At 37.8% G+C, this 21,647-nt stretch overlaps 1 protein-coding gene across 3 annotated transcripts in view; it reads left to right on the top strand.

Annotated features, from left to right (window-relative positions):
• Map3k20 (mitogen-activated protein kinase kinase kinase 20) overlaps positions 1 to 21,647 on the top strand; it is a 170,901-nt gene that overhangs the window by 76,116 nt on the left and 73,138 nt on the right. For all 3 annotated transcript variants that reach the window (XM_048345234.1, XM_048345233.1, XM_048345236.1), the window contains exons 4-7: positions 8,971 to 9,072; positions 13,740 to 13,805; positions 15,912 to 15,940; positions 16,336 to 16,473. In XM_048345234.1, coding sequence (XP_048201191.1) covers positions 8,971 to 9,072; positions 13,740 to 13,805; positions 15,912 to 15,940; positions 16,336 to 16,473 — 335 coding nt within the window. The remainder of the gene's footprint in view (positions 1 to 8,970; positions 9,073 to 13,739; positions 13,806 to 15,911; positions 15,941 to 16,335; positions 16,474 to 21,647) is intronic.

Genomic DNA, 21,647 nt, shown 5'->3' with positions numbered 1-21,647 from the left:
TGAGAGCAGTATTTTTTTCAGGTTTGGTCATCTGAGCTGATAATGACCTTGAGCTAAATTATCACATAATTTGGAGCCAAAGTTTTTAAATGGATGAAAATATCCTTTCCAAAAATGAGTGTAATAAAAATTTTCCCTCACAAAAACACAGAAAGAACACATATTTTTAACATTCATGCTTGTTTTGTACAATCTGATGAGCAGCTTTTATGTTTCATGAAGTTTGATTAGGTTCTTTATAACAGAGATTATTTGATGGAAACAAAAACAAGCAAGAAAACCGCCAATGAGTCAACCTATTTTCTTCCATGGAAGTGGTAAGAACTTGGGTTGTCTATAGACAACAAACAAATGAACAATCAGTATACTCACAGTAGAAAGAATTGTCTTGGGAACTTATATATACAATTATCTTACCCAAAAACAAATCTCATAGTAACAATATGAGATAGGTAAAACCATTTCTATTGTACTTTTGAAACTCTAACTTAAGTAGTTTCCCCATCATGATATGTTTTTCATGTTGCATTTTTCCTGAATCTTCTCTTACATTCAGTCAGGTTCTAGAAGGCTGGGCTCTATGTGTCATGGTCTCATCCTTTCTGACACTTCTATCCTTAAATGACAGATATTGCTCCTGTCTACCACCGAGATTAGAAACTGCTTCTCATCTCTTATACCATGAAGTTTAATGATTTGGAAAAGGAGATTTTAGCTGAATTAAATCCATGGGCTCCTCATGGAATTTTATAGTTTTGTTTTGTTTTTTTTGAGAGGGGATGAAGAATAGAAAAGGAAACTTGAGTCCCTTTTCCAAGAGTCTTATGTCTATCTTGAGGCAGATGTGAAACACATTTTAGCACATTCTATCTGAGTCACCTCATCCGAGAGAGAGAGAGAGAGAGAGAGAGAGAGAGAGAGAGAGAGAGAGAGAGGATCCAAGTCATTTAATGAGTAAGCTTGATATGATTTAGTATTCTCATATGATTAGTCAGCCCTATATTTCCTGTATTTCTTCATCATTTCCTGCTCATACCTGAAAGTACCAATTTTTATTTTTGGTAAATTGGTCGTTTCTTTACAGATCTGTATTTGTTGCCCTGTAGAACCAGTAAGTAGGCTATAGCACTCTACTACTTGAGCCACAGTTGCACTTCTGGCTTTTGTGGTGCAATCTGGAAATAAGAGTCTCACAGACTTCCTTGCCTGGGCTGGCTTCAAACCATGATCCTCTTGAGTAGCTAGGATTACAGATGGGAGCCTCCATTGCATGGCTAAATTGCTGACACTTCTTTTTTTTTTTTTAAATTTAAATTTAATTTAATTTTCATGTAACTGCCTGTCTGATTTCCTCAATTTCTGCTACAGAATACACCCTCCCCCTAAAACACATCCCATGCTTTTTTTGTTTCTCCTCCAGTCCTGGGCCTGAGCACTGTCCCTGGCTTCTCTTTGCTCAAGGCTAGCACTCTGCCACTTGAGCCACAGCACTACTTCTGGCCATTTTCTATATATTTGGTGTTGGGGAATCAAACCCAGGGCTTCATGTATATGAGGCAAGCACTCTTGCCACTAGGCCATATTCCCAGCCCCTTGCTGACACTTCTTAAAGAGCATCAGTTATGAATTGTGATGTGATAAAATACATATATATATATATATATATACTTTTAAAACTCTCTTATTGGCCTGTAAAATTGATGAGTAAAAAGAGATCTATTAGCTAGATTTTTATATTTTAAATTAAATTAATCTTACCAGTTATATTTTTAGAGATATAGTTTTGTTTACTTATTTGTTTAGCCAGTCCTGGGTTTTGAACTCAGGACCTGGGTGCTGTCCTGGAGGTTTTTGTTTTTACTCAAGGCTAATGCTCTGCCACTTGAGTCACAGCTCCATTTGTGACTTTTTGGAGATAATAGTTTCATAGACTTTCTTGACTGGGCTGGCTTTGAACCTGCCTCCTGAGTAACTAGGATTACAGGTATGAACCACCTGCATCTGGCTGTTTTAACTAAACGTTAGTTTATTCAAACCTGTTCAGGAGTGTTAGGGAAAAGCCTATTCTATGCAGGGGTAGCAGTTGAAAGGATCAAGCAGGCTAGGAGCAGTGGCACTTATCCTACCTGTTGAACACACGTAAAGGTTAATGTGGGGTGCCTGGCAATGGACCCTGATCAGTCAGCTTACTCTAGATACCCTTCTATGAATCTCATCATCTGTGTCAGCTGTTGGCGACCTGGAGGGAAAACGTTTGAATGCCTTGAATTGAACGGATTTTTGTTGTTGTTGTTAATAGAAAACATTTTTGAAGCCAAGAGCTATTGTCACTCAATTCTGAGGACTCAGAAGAATCAATTATTCAACTGATATGATGGAAAGAACACTGGAATAGGAATTGGAAGTTGGGAGACCTAGCCTTGACTCTACCATCTTCTTAGATGGGCTCTCATAATGAGAATTTCCTTATGTCTCAGTTTTTGAAGTATATATAGTAAGCTGAGGAATGTCTATGCTTGAAACCTGCTGAGTTGAGGGTAATAGTGAGACTCAGTAATATTCTTGCCTAGGTTTGTTTTCATTCCTCCTCGGCTTCCACTCTGGCTCAGTCAGAAGAGAGGGCAGGCTGTGAGAACCGGCATCTTTGCTGCCACAGTTGAAGTGTGCTTGCACTGGAACAATGCCTAATCACATCTCTGCAGCATTGGTAACAGGACTCGGAGATTCCAGTAACCTGACAAGCTGAACTTATGGCTGTGATTGGAGTATATGACTGGCTGAGTTTATATATATATATATAACAGAGAATGGAGAGGTCTTGAGTGTTCACACACTTCTTACACGTCTGTACATTTTTTAAGGAGAAAACAAAGGTCATGGAAAGAAGAAGCCAGGACAGAGGTAAAAACAGCCCAATCTCTGAATGGGCCCTTGTTGCTTACATACTCATTTACAGCCAAGGGCTCAAATAGAGCACAACTCCTATGTAACCATTGGCAGAAGGTAACCTATGGAGATAAAAGGTGGCACCTAAAAGACTAGGCTTATAAATAAAAACAATAGAAGAAAAGGAAAAGAAGAAAGGAAAAAACATAAAACACCAAAAGCAGTACAGTGTAGGGACACACTGTACAGGAAACAGGTTTTAATAAGATTCACCCAAACAAATCAGCAAATAAACCAAATCAGAAATGACATTCAGAGGATAAAATGAGACTCTAGAGTTGCTGTGATAAATTATCCAACTAAAGGAAACCTAAGTAAAGAGAAAGGAATGTGTAATTTACGTTCAGAATTAAAAGCTATCAATGGAAATAGGCCTATAGTATCCCTGGTTATTAATAGATGATGAAGCTTTCCAAACAATGTGTTCAGAGAACAAAAGGAAACTACATTTAAAGAAGTTAAGAAAGGTCTGAAAACCATGACTCAACAAACAGATAACCTTGTCTACAGAAATTATTTTTCTAAAATGGACTCAGCAGAAATACTGAAAATAAGAAAGAATAATTAGATATGAAAAACTTCTGGAATGACTTAACAGCACATTTCAGAGAGCAGAAGAAAAACCTTAGTACACTTCAAGTTCGATTAATAGATATTTGTCTAATTCAAGTGGATAGAACATATGAAAAAAGTAAGAAGTCCTAAGTACAGTAGGATATTAAGTGTACCAATTACTATATAATAGGAAAGAGAACAGAAAATAGAAAAATATTTGAAAGAGTAATAGCTAAAAGCATTTCTCAGTTTGGTAAAATACATTAATCTACATCTCTGAGGAGTACAACAAACCCTAAGCAGAAGCTAGATGCCAGTAACTCATGCCTGTAATCCTAGCTGGGCGGGAGGCTGAGATCTGAAGATCACTGTTCAAAGCCAGCCCTGGCAGGAAAGTCCATGAGCCTTTTATCTCCAATTAACCACCAGAAAACTGGAAGTGGCACCATGGCTCTAAGTGGTGGAGCGCTAGTCTTGAGCAAAAAGAGCTCAGGGGCAGTACCCAGGCCCTTATTTCAAGCCCCTTAATTGACAACAACAAAAGAAAACCCTAAGTAGGATAAGTGCAAGTAACCTCATACCCAAACCACAAACAGTTGATAAAGACAAAGTAAATTCTTGAATGCGGCAACAGAATAATTCCTTATACACAAATGAGCATATATAATATACTATTTATATATAATCAATGGCTGACTTCTCATACAATAATGGAGACCAGATTGAAATAAACTGACCACGGGTAAAAAAAGACAAACAACTACAAAAGCAATACTTGCAAAACTGTTTGGTGTAAGTGAACTGAACACCTGGAGGGGGGGAAGGGAAAGGGGGAGGAGGGAGGAGGGGGTATGAGGGACAAGGTAACAAACAGTACAAGAAATGTATCCAATGCCTAACGTATGAAACTGTAACCTCTCTGTACATCAGTTTGATAATAAAAATTTGAAAAAAAAGAAAAAAAGAAATAAACTGACATTTTAAGTGCTAAAAGAAAACATCCAAAATTATCTTTAAAAATTAAATTAAAATATATTATGAGATAGAAAATTAGATCATTTGTAGCTAGTAGATATGAATAGATTAGAGTATGTGCTTAGCCTGTACATGGCCCCAGGCTTGATCTCTTATATGAAAAAGAGGGAAGAGAGGAGGGAGGGAAGGGGAAGAAGAGGAAAGGAGGGAAGGATAGACAGAGAAAAGAGAGAGAGAGGGAGAGAGAGGCAATCCTTCAGACTGATGATACCAGAAAATAATACCAGATAGTACTAGATAGCAATTGAAATGGAAAGAGATATGGTATGAGAAATGGTAAAAATGTGGGTTAATATGAAAGACTCTCAATTTATTCTTGTCTCTCCACATACCATATTTGAAAACAAAAAGAAATTATGGATCAATAAATTTTTGTTGACTTTAAAACATGCAGATCAATATATCATAATAGTATAAAAGATGGTAAAGGACATTGAGTTATTTGACGAACAGGGTACATAAAATGACTTATATTTTAAATTAGTATTAATCTGAAATAATTATGCTATAAGATGTATTTTATAATTCTTTGTGTCACCACTAAAAGAAATCATGCAAGAAGTACGACATACTCTTATAATTGTGTACATCTGTAATTCCTACACATAGGAAGCTGAGTCATAAGGATTATAAATTTAAGTCCAGCCTGGGATACATTGTAAGGCCCTGTCTTAAAAAATAATCAATAAAATGTAAATATACATTAGAAATACTAAACATAAACTGGGCCCTAATGACACTAGTAATCCTAGCTACTCAGGAATCTGAAATCTGAGGATTGTGGTTCACAGCCAGTCTGAGTAGAAACATCTATAAGATGCTATCTCAGATTAATTAGCAAAAATGCCGGACTGGACTAGTGGACTAGCTCAAGTGGTAAGGCACCAGCCATGAGCAAAAAAAGCTGAGAGCATAAGGCCCTGGGTATGAACACACACACGTGGATATGTGCATGTACATGCATGTGCACATACACACACATACACACACAAGAAAAAAGAGAAGAAATACAATACAAAAAGAGGGCAGGCAGGAGGAACAGAAGTCTGAGAAGGACAGGAGAACTAGGTAACAAATAGAGGCCAAATGTAAGCCCAGATAGTTCATTAATGGTCTTAACATCCTCGTCAAAAGGCAGGGATTGTCCGACTGTATTTAACAAGTAAGATCTAACTACATAATATCTTTTGGAGATATATACTGTAGAGTCAAAGACATAGGGGAAAAAAGTAAGAGGGAAAATAAGGAAATACCATGCAAACAGTAACCTGTAAGTTCTGTAGTAATTATTAATCTAGACAAAATAGACATGAAACAAAAAAATGAAAGAAGTTAGGGTATTGTTTGTAATGACAGAGGGGTCCATATATCAGGAAGTTATAGTAATCATAAATGTATATACACCTAATAGCAGACTCATAAAATATGTGAAGTATAAGTTGACTAAGTTAAAAGGAGAATCAGAATTAATAGACAATTGAACAATAACCAATGTCAGTCTTTTCCATAATTGAGAGTAAACAGAATCACCAAGGATGTAGAAAACTTCAGAAATGTTCACAACCAACTAATTGTACTTAATTCACATACTTCAGAGCACACTACCCAACAAAGAACATGTATTTGCAATACATATTCTTCAGGATACTTTGTAAGTAAGGCCATTGGGTAAGTATCAGTACATCTAAAAAATAGATATAGTTTAAAAAGAAATAATACCAATCTTGCCCATATGCTCTTAAAAGATAGAGGAGTTCTATAAGATCAGTATTATCCCTCCATCAAAGCCACACAAAACATACACTAGTAGCTCTCATAAAAATAAATACATCAAAAGTTAACTATTTTAACATACCGAGTCTACCCACACATGATCGTCTACCATGAGCAAATAGAATTTGTCCTGAGAATACAGGGTTGGCTTAACATCTGAAAGTAGTTAACATAAGGCACCACAAATTAGTAATAGAATAAAAGGCACAAACTTTATATGAACATTTCAAGATGCAAAAAAAAGCACTCAACCTACTGTAGCACTGTATTGGCAATGGAAAATCCCAACAGATTGGAGATAGAAAAGAGTGTTGTCAAACATGAGAAATAGCATCTAGAAAACTCCACAGATAATACTATATTGAATAGTAAAAAGCTTCCTGTGTTCCCCAAGACAGAATAAGAAAGGGAGGTTCCACTCATACCACATGTATTCAGAAGTGGATGGAAGGTTCTAGCCAGTCAAATCATGTAGAAAAAAAGAAAGGCTTTCACACTGGAAAGAAAGAAGTAACACTGTCTTTATGACAAAATGTATCCTCATTATTCCACAAAAAAGTCCTATGACAAATTTTTAAAGTCACAGGGATTGAAAGCCAATATCAAAAATCAGTCGTGTTTTTATGTTTTAGAAGCAACCTAGAGATAAAATTAAGAAGTAACTTCACTCACAATGCCTTCAAAGAGAATAAAATGATTGAGTAATGAATTTAACAAATGAATGTAAGATCTACACAATGAAACATAGAGTAGGATGTTGAAAAAAATTAAAGATCTAAATAAATACACATTACATGTTTATGATCTGGAAGATTCAATATTATTGGACATGATGGCTGTTCTCCCCAAAGTGATCTATAAATTCAACATAATTGCTGTTAATCCTAGCAGATAGTTCTATAAAAATTTACAAGCCAATCTTAAAATTTACATGGAATTGGAAAATAACTAGAAATAAACCAAGCAGGTCTTTAAAAAATTGCTAAGCTAAATTGCAGCTTGAGGCTAGCCCAAGGGAAAACATTTGTGAGTGACCTTCTCACTCATTAATGGCATGGTGACGTGTGTCTGTTACCCAGCTACATGGGAAACCAAGATTGGGGAGTTGGCGTTCCAGTTCAGTCGAGGCAAAGAAATTTGTGAGACTCCATATCAACTGAAGAAGCTTAGCATAATATTGCATGCCTGTCATCTTAGCTATCAGGAAGTGTAAAATAGGAGTATCAAAGTCCAGACACAGAACTAAACCAATACAAAAAGATCTGGTGGCATGATTCAGCAGTAGAACACCTGCCTTGCTAGTGTGAGGCCCTGAGTTCAAACTATAGTACTACATTTAAAAAATTTTTTTGAAAGGACTATAAGATACCACTAAAATTATACCCATTATTATGGCACTAGAAAAAAAAACATAATAAAAAAGACAATATGAGGTGTTGGCAAAGATGTGAAGAGACTAAAAGCCTCATTCACCTCTGGTGCCACAATTACACCATATAGGCTCTCTAATCGTTTCTAAACTTGCCCTGTGACCTGCCATTCAAATTTCAGTAATCTATCTGCCCTTAAGAAATGTACACTTTCCCCCGACAGACATGGGTGTCTATTATTTATAATAACCTCAAACTAGGAACGATCCAAATGTCTGTCCGCTGGCAAATGTTGTATATCCCCACAAAGGAATAAAATTCAGCAATATGAAGTAAGGAAGTAGATCCCCATGCCACAGTGTGAATGAATACTGAAAAAACTACATTATGGGAATGGACAACAACCACAGTTGGTATGGTCCCATTTGAAGCACCCTGAAAAGGTAAATTGTAGAAAGGGAAGGCAGCTCCTAGGGCCAGGGTGAGGACCATGAAGAGTGTTGGGAACAGGTAGGGATGGTAGGAATGACCCTAGACAGCATTGTGGTAGTCACTGCCCAGCCCTGGAAACTTTCAGAGCAACTTAAAACTGAAAGCCGGTGGATTATATGGCATGCAGTTTTACTTTAAAGCCATTTTGAAAGGGATATTGTCACTTTCTTGAGGTTTACACTTAAATTTTGAAATCTCTGTAACCAGGATTGATTCACTGACATGGTCACATCAACTCCGATTAAACATTATTTATCACAATAATACTTTTTAAAGACACATCTACTTATATACATACCTGTGGTTGTTTTAAGTACATTTATCCACACCTCTTTCTGTTTCTCAGTTTCAGCTAAATAAATGGCCATTGATTTTCCAGTGAAGTGTTCTGTCCATTCTGTGTCAGCCTTGTCTTTGATAGAACTCTTTATTAGGGGGCAGAAGGGTGCTGGTTTGGGGGCTTGAACTTAGGGCCTTGCATTCTCACTTGACTTATTTGCTCAAGGCTGATGCTCTACCACTTGAGCCACATTCCTGACTTTCATCTTTTTGCTGATTAATTAGAGATTAAAAAAAAATCTCACAGACTATTCTGCCCCAGCTGGCTTCAAACCTCTATTTCAGGATTTTAGGCATGAGCCACCATCACCCAGCAGTCTTTTAGAAACTACACTTTTTTAATATATCATTTTGATGTCTTTTCCTAAGGTCTCTAACATATTTTCAATAGCAGTATGAAATCCTATTTCTGAAATGTAATTTGGTTTTAATTATGTACTTCTTCATCCCTTTAAACTAGAATATGCTTCTCTGGGGTCGCTCTATGATTACATTAACAGTAACAGAAGCGAGGAGATGGACATGGAACACATCATGACCTGGGCCACTGATGTAGCCAAAGGTAATGCTGCCTGCCATATCCTACAGAATTCCTATAGAATTGGCACAGGGACATTTATGTCAGAAAATGTTTGTTCTGTGTCTTTAGATACTCTTTTTTTTTTAGACCAACCAACTTACTGAACAGATATTGTAAGACAGATACTTTAGGTCATTGTCTTTCCACTCTTGAATGTCTTTTCTCTCTTTTTTCCTTCTTCATTTCAACTTTGATAAAAATCAGCAAACCCCCACCTACATATTTTTGCTGTTTCTGTGACATAATCGATAAACCTGCCTCACACATAAAATGAGAAAAAATGGTAATTCTGATGTTTCTCTGGAAGTCTCTTTGTAGTATCTAAAAACATAATTTGTCATAGGACTGGTACTCTCCATTTTGAATACAGAATAATATACTAAAAATAGTAACCACTTTCTAAAAATTTTATTGGTTCTGCTATATAAAAGTAACTCAAATTTTATACTATATTTAATGTAAGCTTGGATACCACCCTTGGAAGTTAAATATTTTTTACCACACAAAATATCTAAACAAGGTGCCTTGTTCTTTTCTCCCCACAAATTCCAGCAGAGACTAATGCTTTCTAAAGCAATTCAAATTCCATTTATTTTTATCTTCTTTTTCCATTTTCCTAACTGAACAGTTTGGGGTTTTATTTATAACTGTCATAGTTGCTTTGGAAACAACTTGATCTGAGTAATGAGTGCTGATAGTTACATTTGTATTCTAGCAACCTCTAGGAAGCAAGTGTGTCCATATTTTACTGGGGCAATTAACTTTTTTGCATCTTATTACTTCTTTTTCTACAAGCATCTCTCTTCTATTGTTGTTTTGTTTTGCCAGTCCTGGGGCTTGAACTCAGGGCCTGAGCACTGTCCCTGGCTTTTTGCTCAAGGCTAGCACTTAAGACACAGTGCCACTTCCAGCTTTTTCTGTATATGAAGTACTGAGGAATCGAATCCAGGGTTTTATGCATGCTGGGCAAGCCCTCTACCACTAGGCCACATTCCCAGCCCCTCTACATACATCTCTTTACAAAATAGCAAATATACAGTTCTTTGGCACTCTGTAAGGGGAGCAGTCCAGGCTTTGCTTTCACTGCAAGGCAAAGCCACACAGTGACTTCCAGAAATAATAGTTTTTCTTTGGAAGTATTTCCTTGACTGTTGGGTTAGCTCGTCACCTGTCATGTTCTTGAAATAGGACCTGTGAGGAGGGGGAAAGATTTTTTTCAAAGTTTTATGTAAGATGCGATTGGATGACAGGTTATTACATTGTAAGAATAGTAAGCAGCCAGGAGCCTGGTGGCTCACACCTGTAATCCCAGCTAATCACCAGGCTGAGATCTGAGGATTGTGGTTAGCAGAAGCCTGGGCAGGAAAGTCCATAAGACTTTTTATCCTCAATAAACCAGGAAAAAGTCAAAAGTGGAGGTTTGGCTCAAGTGGTAGGGTGGAAGTGTGGCTCAGGTGGTAGAGTGCCAGCCTTGAGCTAAGAGATAGCATCCAGGCCCTGAGTTCAAGCCCCAGTATGACAAAGAAAAAAGAGAAAAAGAATAATTGGGGAGAGGGGGAAGGAGGAAGAGGAGGCACTGGAGTCAATAACACTCCGTTTAAGATGGAATACTTGAAGCTTTGGTTGTGTTAATGAACTTAACCATGTATTCATGTAATAAGTATCACAAATCAACCTTACAATTTCATATTCTTCAAGATAGTTTCATGAAACATCATAGTCACTTCTTGGCATCTCAGGGACTGCTGCTACTGAGAGTGGCCTGCAGCAATGAGGAAATGTACAGATATCAACATTCAGGGTGCTCACCATTATTTAAGGGCACTTAGGATGGAGGGACAGCAGACAGCTGCCATGGGCCACTGTGCTTCCAGCTGTGCTCTTCCTCAGGCCCCAGGTCCGGGCATGTCACCCCACCCCACTCCCACCCCACCCCTGTGCTGCTGCATTATCCCTTAGCAAGGGACAAGGTTCTTGGCATCAGAAGAGCAGGGAAGAGAAGGAAAAGGATTAAGTTTCAAACTGGAACCAGGGGTCCTGAATAGGAAAGAAGAATAGGAATAGATCCCCTGAACAGAGTCCAAACCTGTCAAAGAAATAAAATCCCTCTGGCCTGATTGGTGAGTCGAGCTGAAAGACAAGTGCTAATGTGTTTGGCTTCAGCTGACAAGAGGCTTATCTGCTTAAGTCATAAGTAATATGTGACATTGAAAAATCCTTTTAGATAGTCTATAAATGGAGAAAGAAGTCAATGCTTTTGGAGTGACTTCAACCCTGTCCAATACAGTGAGGCGTAGAAATTATAGAGATTAACTAGGAAAACTTCACTTTATTGACCCTGTTTCAAATTCAGCCTGTGTGTCCCTTTCAGTTTGATGGGGATTGAAACCACTGAAGTAACAATATGTTGAGAAATCAAAGAATGAATCATTCATCCTAAATAAGAGCTGACTCTTATATTTTGAAATAGGCATTGCTCAACATCGTTGCTGTTGAGAGAGTCTAGGAGTCTAGGAAGGATTCTCTACCTTGAAGAGAATGAGGGTGGGCCGCAAATACATCTGCATTTGCTGCAAACCACCCTCCACTTGGGGCAGCTCAACCTCACTCAGCCTCATCTCCACAAAGTCTCTTCCACGTCAAGTATTTTAAAGGAAACCTTGAATGTTTAATCTAATGAAAGTACTTTACTCAATCTTTTTAATTTTTTTTTTTTTGTTGAATGTGGGTCTTGAACTCAGGGCATGGTCAATCTTTTAATGGCTTGTCATAAAAACAAGAGAGGTGATTCTACAAAAACATAGAGGAGATTTTATTTGTTTATTATTATATTAAAGTTTGAACTCAGGGCCTTGTTCTTGCTCAGCTGACACTGCCATTTGAACCACACTTCCAGCTTTTCTTTTCTGCTGGTTATTTTTTTATGATGGAGTCTGAAGAACTTTTTTTTCCTGCCTAGGTCTCCCCCTACCCTCACCTTCCACTGCAGACCTCTAGTTTCCTGAGTAGCTACAATTACAAATGTAAGCCACTGGCACCCAGTAAATAGAATCGAATTTTACATGACTGCAATTACTACAGTATTAATGTGCTAAATTCTGTCTAAGTGTGTGTGTATATGACCAAACCCTGCCCAGTATATATACATATATATGTGTATATATACACACACATTGTACACAAATAACTTACAGTACTTTTTCTTATAATAATCTGCCATGAGGAAGAAAGTACATTTATTTTAAGCTTTCATACTTAAATCATGTGTTTGAAATTCTTATTTATTAGCAAATATTGAAATCATTTGTCTCTACCTCTACTAGTAGTTAAATAGTCTACTTAAGAAATTATTCAGGAATTTGGTTCTAAACAAGAAAGAGGTAATTATGAAATCTCATCATAAATATTGTAAAGTGCCACTCAACTCTCAGTTTTTCCAGTTTGGAGTATGTAGGACTTCATATTAAATGAGATTCCCTGTACCCCAATTACACTTTGCTGAATACTACTTAAATTACTAATACTTTTGTTAACTTGATTCTTTTCATTGATATTGTATATAGCATAAGTTTCCCTTTTTTAAGATTTTTTTATTCTTTCATGATTTCTCAATATATAATGTATATTATAATATAATATATAACATAATATATAATCCGAACAGAAGAGTAGATATCATTAATAAATTAACCTTTATAAAGCTAAAATCTTCTATAAACATTAAAAACAACCTTGTTATTAAGTTAACATCTATGGATAGATCATTATTAAAAGGAACCTGTTTGATTTGGTGGCAAGAGGGACAATTTCTTCATTGTTATTAACAAAACAGAACTTAAGAAATGGAGAGAAAGTGTTTAGTAAAAAACAAAAATGTTCCTTTTCTTCATTCTAAGTGAACAGATAGCACATATATACAGGAAGAATCAAACATTTCTGAGGAGTTACCCATGTAATATGTCATTTTTAAAGTGTAATTTTTATGTAAAATAATAAAATTTGTTAAATTATGTGTGTTTACAGGAATATCATGAATTATAAAATAAATAGATATATTTTTGGAGTATGTTTACATATAGTTTGTGTCAAGACTTATTTTTGTAAAGATAATAAACTATTTCATTACTACTATGTATTTTTTTCATCAGAAGATCACAAAACCCTTTGCCAGCCATAACAAATTAATCCTCCAGCTCCTCACCCTACTCTGTCTTTGCTCTCAGATCTTTAGAATGAGTACTGAGTACGTAAACCAAGTTGCAGTTAGGTAACTGTAGCCATCCAAATGAAAACTGAACACCTAGTTAAAACTTTGGCCGATGTAGAAGGCCCTTCATAGTGTATTATCTTAGTTACAGAGCACCTCCTCCAGTAGTTACTGAAGCTATTTTCATGAAAATTCTAAAAAAAATTAAGGTGTCCACATTAGGTATTTTAAGAAACTTAGCTGTGTTCCCAATCAAATTCCATATAAATTTTACTTAAATGCTAGGACTGATGGAGAACTCTTTGTTGTTTGTTACAAGTATCATGGAAGAATAGGGTACATGGATTTAGTTTCTGCTGCTGAATTCCTTACGTGCTCAGTGGTAATACAGAGGCAATGCTGGAAAACACTAATAGGCCTTTTTTCCTTCTTGCATGAAAAGGAATGCACTACTTACATATGGAGGCTCCTGTCAAGGTGATTCACAGGGATCTCAAGTCAAGAAATGGTAATGTGCTCATGTGTTTATTTTACCTGTTTTTAAATAAGTGACATGCACCTGTATATAGGGATAAGCATTGTGCTCTCTTTTGTAACCTGTTGTTTAATTTACCAGGAAATCTTTCCACTTTTAGTAAATATCAAAAATTAAAGTATTAGTTAAAGAGACTGCCTGGTGTTCTGCTGTATGAATAGCACAGAATGTAGACGTTGGATTGATTACGTCTTTTTTCTATTATAAGAACTGTTTAGCTGAATACCTTTCAGCCAAATTTTTAACACATCTCTATTTTCTGAAAGAGGTACTGCAGGGTCAGAGTGGACAGGAGTGTATTTTTAGTCTTCTATTTTTAGATTGTGGACCAACAATCTTGAGTTTTGTTACTTCTGAATTGTATGGTGAAAAATTCATTATGTCACTTGTGTCCATTTCTTGGAGAAGTGCCCCCAAATGATGAGCATGCTTGTAAGTTTCTTCTCCATTCTCCTGGAGTTTATTTATCATCCTGGAGTGTGAGCATTTTAAAATAACTTGCAGGATTAGACATTACCTCCAAGTAGGAATGGTAGCAGGATTTCTTCCATTACATCATTTCAGAGTTATTGGAGAAAGGCAGTAGGATTATTTAGCTTGAACAGAACTAACTAAGGAAACAGCAGAGTGGCTCCTTTAAAAAGTAATGGGGGTAGAGGGGAGAGGGAACAGCCTTGCTATCAATGAATGATTTCTGTGCTTTCTAAATGGTTTTCAGCAAAGAGAAGAACCTTTTTTTTTTTTTTTTTTTGCCAGTCCTGGGGCTTGGACTCAGGTCCTGAGCACTGTCCCTGGCTTCTTTTTGCTCAAGGCTAGCACTCTGCCACCTGAGCCACAGCGCCCCTTCTGGCCATTTTCTGCATATGTGGTGCTGGGGAATTGAACCCAGGGCCTCATGTATATGAGGCAAGCACTCTTGCCACTAGGCCATAACCCCAGCCCTGTTTTTTTTTTTAAAGGAAACCTTTAGACCACTGAAGCTAAAATGGATATTTGCTAGTAGTGTGATCCTTAGAATAGGTAGTGAGGACAAGAAGAGGCAGAAGACCTGGGCATAGTTGGTTGCCTCCTGTTGATACTCAGGCTAAGTATGTGCCTGAGGGGGCATGGGAGGGCCAACAGGAAAAGTTGTTGGCAGTTGCCATCAGTGGTCCCCCTGACATATATAGTAACCCTACCAGGTGGCTCTGCCTAGTTGTCTTGCCCTCTTCCAGGTCATCATTTAGCCTTTGCCTCTTCTTAAGCAGAAGCTTCCTGGAACTAAACACTTACGATGCATACTTGGCTAATGAGAACTCATCAGGGAATAGTCTAGAATCTAGTAGGCAGTGTCAGAGTTGTATGACTATAAATTTTCAGTTCTTGCTCAGAATTTGAATCTAAAGAAATCATTTGACTTTAGTATATTCTAAATCTTCCATAGGAAAAGAATGATTAAGTCAATAAGTAAGCCCATGGTTAATAAATGGAAAATGCTAGCCAGACACTGGTGGCTCACACTTTTAATCCTAACTACTCCAGAGGTTGAGATACGATGATCACAGTTTAAATCCAGCCTGGTGGAAGAAAAGTCTGTGAGACTCTTACCTCCAGTTAACAAGCAAAAAAACTAGAAGTGGTGATGTGGCTCAAGTGGTAGAACACCAGCCTTGAGTGAAAAACCCAAGTGAGAACTGAAGGCCCTAAGTTCAAGCCTCACTAGCACAAAAATAAGTAAATAAAGAAAAATATCAATTATCCATACAAACAGCATGAATGCTATATAACATCACTATTGTTAATACTATAGCTTATGAGAGGAACAGTCTGTGGTGGTATTGGGTATTGAACTCAGGACCTTTACAGGTACTAAGCAGGAGTTGTACCACTTGGGCCATGTCTCCAACCTTATGTATTTGATAGGTATGCATATATACTCATAGTGAAGGCATATAGGCTTAACTTTTTGCAAATTTTCCCTAAGAGAAGGAAGAAGACTTAAATTTTCTATACTTTTTTTATTAAAGCTAGAAATAATAGGTTCTGCTTTTTTAGTATAAAACTATTCAAAATAATGATTGTCATATCTTTTTTCTTTAGTTGTTATAGCTGCTGATGGCGTATTGAAGGTAAGACAATCTCCTTTAATTAAAAAAATGTTAAACAACTGAGTGCAGGTGGCTCACACCTATAATCCTAGCTACCTAGGAGACTGAGATCTGAGGGTCAAGATTTGAAGCCCACTGGGGCACCCATGTCCCTGAGACTCATCTCCAGTTAACACCCAAAAGCCAGATGTAGAGCTGTGGCTCAAAAGATAAAGCACTAGCCTTGGGCTCGAGTCCAGTGCCCATGCCCTCAGTTTAAGCCCCAGAACCATCTCTGTCTTCATACACACACACACACACACACACACACACACACACACACACACACACATACAATCGTTGTTCATATCAGTTTCACATTTTCCCACATTATAGAGCAATCAGTAGGAAGCTGATTCTGGTTCTTCTGTCCTCAGATTTGTGACTTCGGTGCCTCTCGGTTCCATAACCATACAACACACATGTCCTTGGTTGGAACTTTCCCTTGGATGGCTCCAGAGGTTATCCAGAGTCTCCCCGTGTCTGAAACCTGTGACACATATTCCTATGGTGTGGTAAGTTTGTTTCTCATTTCTTGTTTTCCAAAGCACATAATAGAGCAATCAGACTAAAGAAGAAAGGTGACACAGTTTAACCTAGTTTCACTTGAGACAGGACTGCTATTTCTGAAGAATGCCTAGAGCAGGGGCACAGGAGAACTTCTTAATTGCTGAAATGTCCTGGTCACTTTTATGTACCCAAGTTATTTTTCCTGTGTTGAGAAAAAAACCAAGAAACAAACTAGATGGAACTTGCATCCATGTTGGACCTAGTGGGCATTTATTTATTTATTTATTTATTTATTTATTTATTTGCTGTAATTCAGTGGAGCAGATAAGTTGGAACAAGTTGTCATTGTGCTGGATGCTCCAGTGCAATCAGCTCACCAACAGATCTGCCAAAGTGAGTTAATAAACAGGAATCTTTTGAGTGTGGACCATAAAACTGATTTGTGAATTTCTAAAAGTACGGAAGAAAATGACTTGGGAGAAGATGGCCTTGCACAGGCAATGCCCACGCTAGGAAGTAATAATGGCTACCCAAGAGGTGATTCTAAGGTGCTACAAGAGAACAGAGCACCATCAAGTATAGAACCATGAGGGTGGGGGAGGATGACCTTTGAAAGGAAAGAGCACAGGAAGACCCAGGTAAGAAGCAGGATTGTCCAAGAACTGACACCTGCCTTATGAGAGAGAAAGAAGGAATAGAGATTATCACTAGAGAAAGGAATTTATTTGTTGCCTTTCTTTGAAGATAAGATTTTTCCCCCCTAAATTACTCCATATCCTTTCAAAGATCCAGAGTGGTATTTCTGTCTTTTATCATTATGTCTTGTTCTCCCTCTATTTAGACTCTGTGTGAACATCCTCTCTATTCATATCATCACTTCTTATAGGATGTTTGCATTATAGAAGGAAAAGAAACAGACTAGTTTGGTCCCTTCTTCCTGAACCTGCGTACGCTCCTCCCGCTCCTCCCAAAGGTGCTTGCTGCTGGCTGGAAATGAGGAATGTGAGGTCAGGCACAGGCCTCTCCTTGCCATGGTCTCTGGGTATTTACTTGTGTCTGAGGTAGTTTGGAGGCTTTTGCAGTTAGTTAGTTCTTCCTAAATCATAGCATATCCTGTGTATACCAAGGAACCATAACAAAGATTAATTTTGTCACCTATTGAAAAAGAATAATTTCAAGAATGAAATACATGCTTTGGTTTAAGGCTAGACTAACCTTTAAGACTGGAAGATAATGGAAACATTAATCGCCCTGAGTGCTTCTAAGAACGAAGACTATACATTATTATAGATAGCCATGAAATAATTCTTATTGAAAGAAGGAAGAAATAAAGATAAAGAGGAGACTGGATTCTAAAACTAGCTCCTATGTCAAAAGTTACTACACCATGCATTATTCTTGTGGAGAATCTGAAAGTGGAAGATTTACTAAGACTTTTTTTTTTTTTTTTTGCTAGAGATTTAGCTTAGTGAAAGAACACGTGTCTATTAGCATAAACCCTTGGTCTCAAGGAATTTCCTTCTTGGGCTGGCTTCCAACTGTGATTTTCAGATCTCAGCTCTCAAGTAGCTAGGATTATAGGCATGAACTACCAGTGTTCAGCTGGCTGGTTTACCTTAGTTTGATTTGATTTGGTTTTATTCAAGGAGAGATTTAGCAAATAATTCTGTCAAGGAATTTAATTTATGGAAGCCAGCTCTGCAGCTGATGGAGCATTTCCGGGGCTGCTCTATATTTAGATGCTAGGTGCTGCCTGAAGAACCTCATTGCCTCAGGACTGTATCAGCATCAGATTTACATGTACCCCACAGCTGTTCCCACACCGCTGAGCACAGATGTCTCCTCCGTGACTTCTTACAAGCAACTTTTCCCAGGCACCAATAGCTCACACCTGTCATCCTAGCTACTCAGGAGTCTCAGATCTGAAGATCAAGGTTTAAAGCCAAACTGAACAAGAAAGTCTATGAGATTATTATCTCCAGTTAACCAGCAAAAAGCCAAAGGGTAGCTATGGCTCAAGTGGTAGAGCTCCAGCCTTGAGAGAAAAAGCTCAAGGGACAGCATCTAAGTCATGAGTTCAAGCCCCAACACTGGCACAAATAAAGTAAAACAAAACAAAACAACCCCAAAACTCATGTCTTAAAGTGAAAGGTTGGGTCAGAATGCTGGTTTGCATCATTCAGAGGGCTCTGTCAGCAGAGCTCTCTTCAGAGAAGTATATGTGAATGCTAAGTTAATTACAAACAAGAATTCAAGACTGTATTTAATGTTGACCCTTTTCATTCTGGTTGTTCTAAACAAATGCTATTAGTAAAAGAAAAAGTACAAGCCATGCCTGCCAGATTCAATTGATTTGAGCAATGTCAGATTTTTTTTTTAATGAACAAAGCATTTGTGCCTTTCAAAATAGCTGTGACATCAATGAACAGGAGAGGATGGTCATTACAGTGGGTTTATGGTTAGGATTCAAAGTTTGTGGCAATACCATCTTTGAAAATGACCTCTAGGGAAACAGTGTCTTTTCTTAGAACTTTTGGTGTCCTTTCTGAAAAAGAAACATGCCCAGGACTCATTTGTCAGTAGGAACATTGGGTTACCACACAGCTTCCGAAAGTTCATTAAGAACTTACTGTGTTGATTGAGACCTCTCCGTATACAAAGCAGTCACACACAGATGGATAAGATGATTAAAAACTTTCCCTCAAACCTCAGTATGTTTTTTTTTTAGAGTTCAAACAGCTTTATTATTGTTGTAGTGATGAAAAGCTAAGGCCTTGCATATATGAAGCATGCACTGTGACCCTGAGCTACATCCTCAGCGCCAAACAATTATTACTGATTATTTACATGTAGAAAATCTAAACCAAAATCTAAACTGATTTGGGTAAATGTAGAACTAGAGATATTAAGAATAAATTTTGCTTTGTTCTTTTTAGAGAAGTCTTTCTTTTTGAGTTGAGGATCTACAATCAGTGATTCTTAGTAAGAGTGTATTGTCTCAATTTGTTTTTGCTTTTTATTTTTCTGGTATTTTCTCTTCGTTCTTCCTTTTTTTTTTTTAGTCTTGCTATAAGAATTTAGTCCCTGCTATACTCCCTTAACAGGAATAGCCCTCCACAGCTGGGTAAATCTGCGTTGCTTCTTACACCACCACATGGGAAAACTAGCTAGCCATGGGCTGTCTTAAAATAAACACACAGCCAGTGCCAGAAAAGGATCTCCTGATCCTTGTTTCTAAGCAGATAAACATTGCTATTGTTCCCCTCCATTTTGTAAGAAGGGAGATTTTTGTACGCTCTCATGAAAACTTCTCTTGCAGAAAGAGCCAGAAAGTACGTTTAGTGTGTCATACACATACACGCACACAAAAAAAATTGGAAAAGACTTCAGGCAAACAAAAATCATTGAAAAAAAAATGAACCTTTTGAGAACACAAGGCCTGGCCACTGTCTAGAAACAAAGCCAGCCTAATGACAAGGCAGAAAGGATTAGCTTCTGGAAGCTTCTCAGCCAAAAACCAGTAGCTTAAGACGCAGCCTCTCTTGTTGGAAAGCCCTGTTCCAGAACAAGCTGGGCTCAGGTAATGGCTTTCTATTGTTCTCAAGAGAAAAGGCAGGAGAAGCACACAGCCTGGTCCAAGTTTCTGTTCTGCAAACTGGAAATAGAAATTTTCCTTGTGAGCCCAGTTACGCTCTGAGGACATCTCAATATACAATGAGTTGGAAAATATTTTTAAGGTGAAAGATCACAGTAATGTTTGGCCTGCACCTCCTCCCTGGTATTCTAAAGCATCATTTAATGTATTTTTAGATTTCCAAGTGACTTCTTTAACTAAGTTACCTTTTTAAAAAATGTGCCAAAAGTCATTTTGTTGAATGTAGAAAAAGCTATCCTATTTCATTCTACCAACTTTTTTTGGTACATTTCCAAACCTGGGGAATTAATAAAAGGAAATAATTGCAACTGGGCACTGGTGCCTCTTACTTGTAATGCTAGCTACTTAAGAGGCTGGGAGTGAGGATCGTGGTTCTAAGCCAGCCTGGGCAGGAAAGTTCGCAAGACTCTTTATCTCCAGTTACCCACCAAAAAGCCAGAAGGAGAACTGTGGTTAAAGCAATAGAGTGCCCACTTTGAGCAGAAAAAGCTAAGGCATAGCACCCCAGACCATGAGTTCAAGTGCCACTATCGGCACATACATACATAATACATACATTAAAGGAAATCATAAGATATGATAAGATAAGGTACTGGAATCAAACTGAAGGCTTTGTTGGAGGTTTTGAACATGGAAGTTCATGGTGAGCTCATGGATAAGATGATTCCCCTGTTTTGTCCATCAGCTGCCATCTGGGCTGTGGTAGCTCCTCAAAGACACAGGATGTGAAGTGAAACTGTCTTATTTTTTCAGGGTAAGAACTCTTAGAGAAATACAGTTCAGGTCTTATTAGATTTAGGTTACTTTCTGGCATGGTATGTTGGATTAAACACTAAAAAGGAATAATGCTTTTCCCCCCTTGTGTTATTTCCTGAAACCCTTAATGATGTACTTTATCCCCACCAAATCCAGTATTTGCATGTGTGGTGTGCACATGTGTGTGCAATGTGTTTACCAGCTAAACCAAGAAAGGAGGAGGCATGAGGTTGTTCACTAGAACATTTGGTTGTCTGGAGCATTTGATTTATTTAAGGCTGTTTCTTTATTCTCAAACTCTGTAGGAATACCACATCTTTTCATTTGCTTGCTCTTGCTGTCCTTACCCCTCCCATCCCCAGCACCATGGTGTAGCAATTGCAGTAAATTGAGGAGCTTCATTTCCTGCTCAGCTCTCCTGCTGTCCCTCACCCCCCCCCCCCCGACCCGCCTTTTGCGCAGGCGCGTGGCAGGGTAATTGCCTACCTGTGCTGGCTCTCCTCACCCTTTTCTTCCTTGCAGCCATCACTATACTTGTCCCCTTATGGGATGCCCCTTACCTTTTCCTAATCACTTGTGTGATTCAGAATTATTCAGATAGAATTATTCAGTAGCTCTTCTGAAGAAGTACCTTACACACTTGATTAAAAGCCCAAAGAGGCTTCAGTGAGGGTTTTTTTTCCTCCTGCTTGAACAGCATCTGCCCGTTTCTCTGATTTTCTTACTAATTATCTTCGTATTAGCCAGCATTCATTTACCATGTCATGC

This window comes from Perognathus longimembris, chromosome 4 (assembly GCF_023159225.1).
Source record: "Perognathus longimembris pacificus isolate PPM17 chromosome 4, ASM2315922v1, whole genome shotgun sequence".
NCBI lineage: Eukaryota > Metazoa > Chordata > Mammalia > Rodentia > Heteromyidae > Perognathus > Perognathus longimembris.
This window is presented reverse-complemented; position numbering and strand designations above follow the sequence as displayed.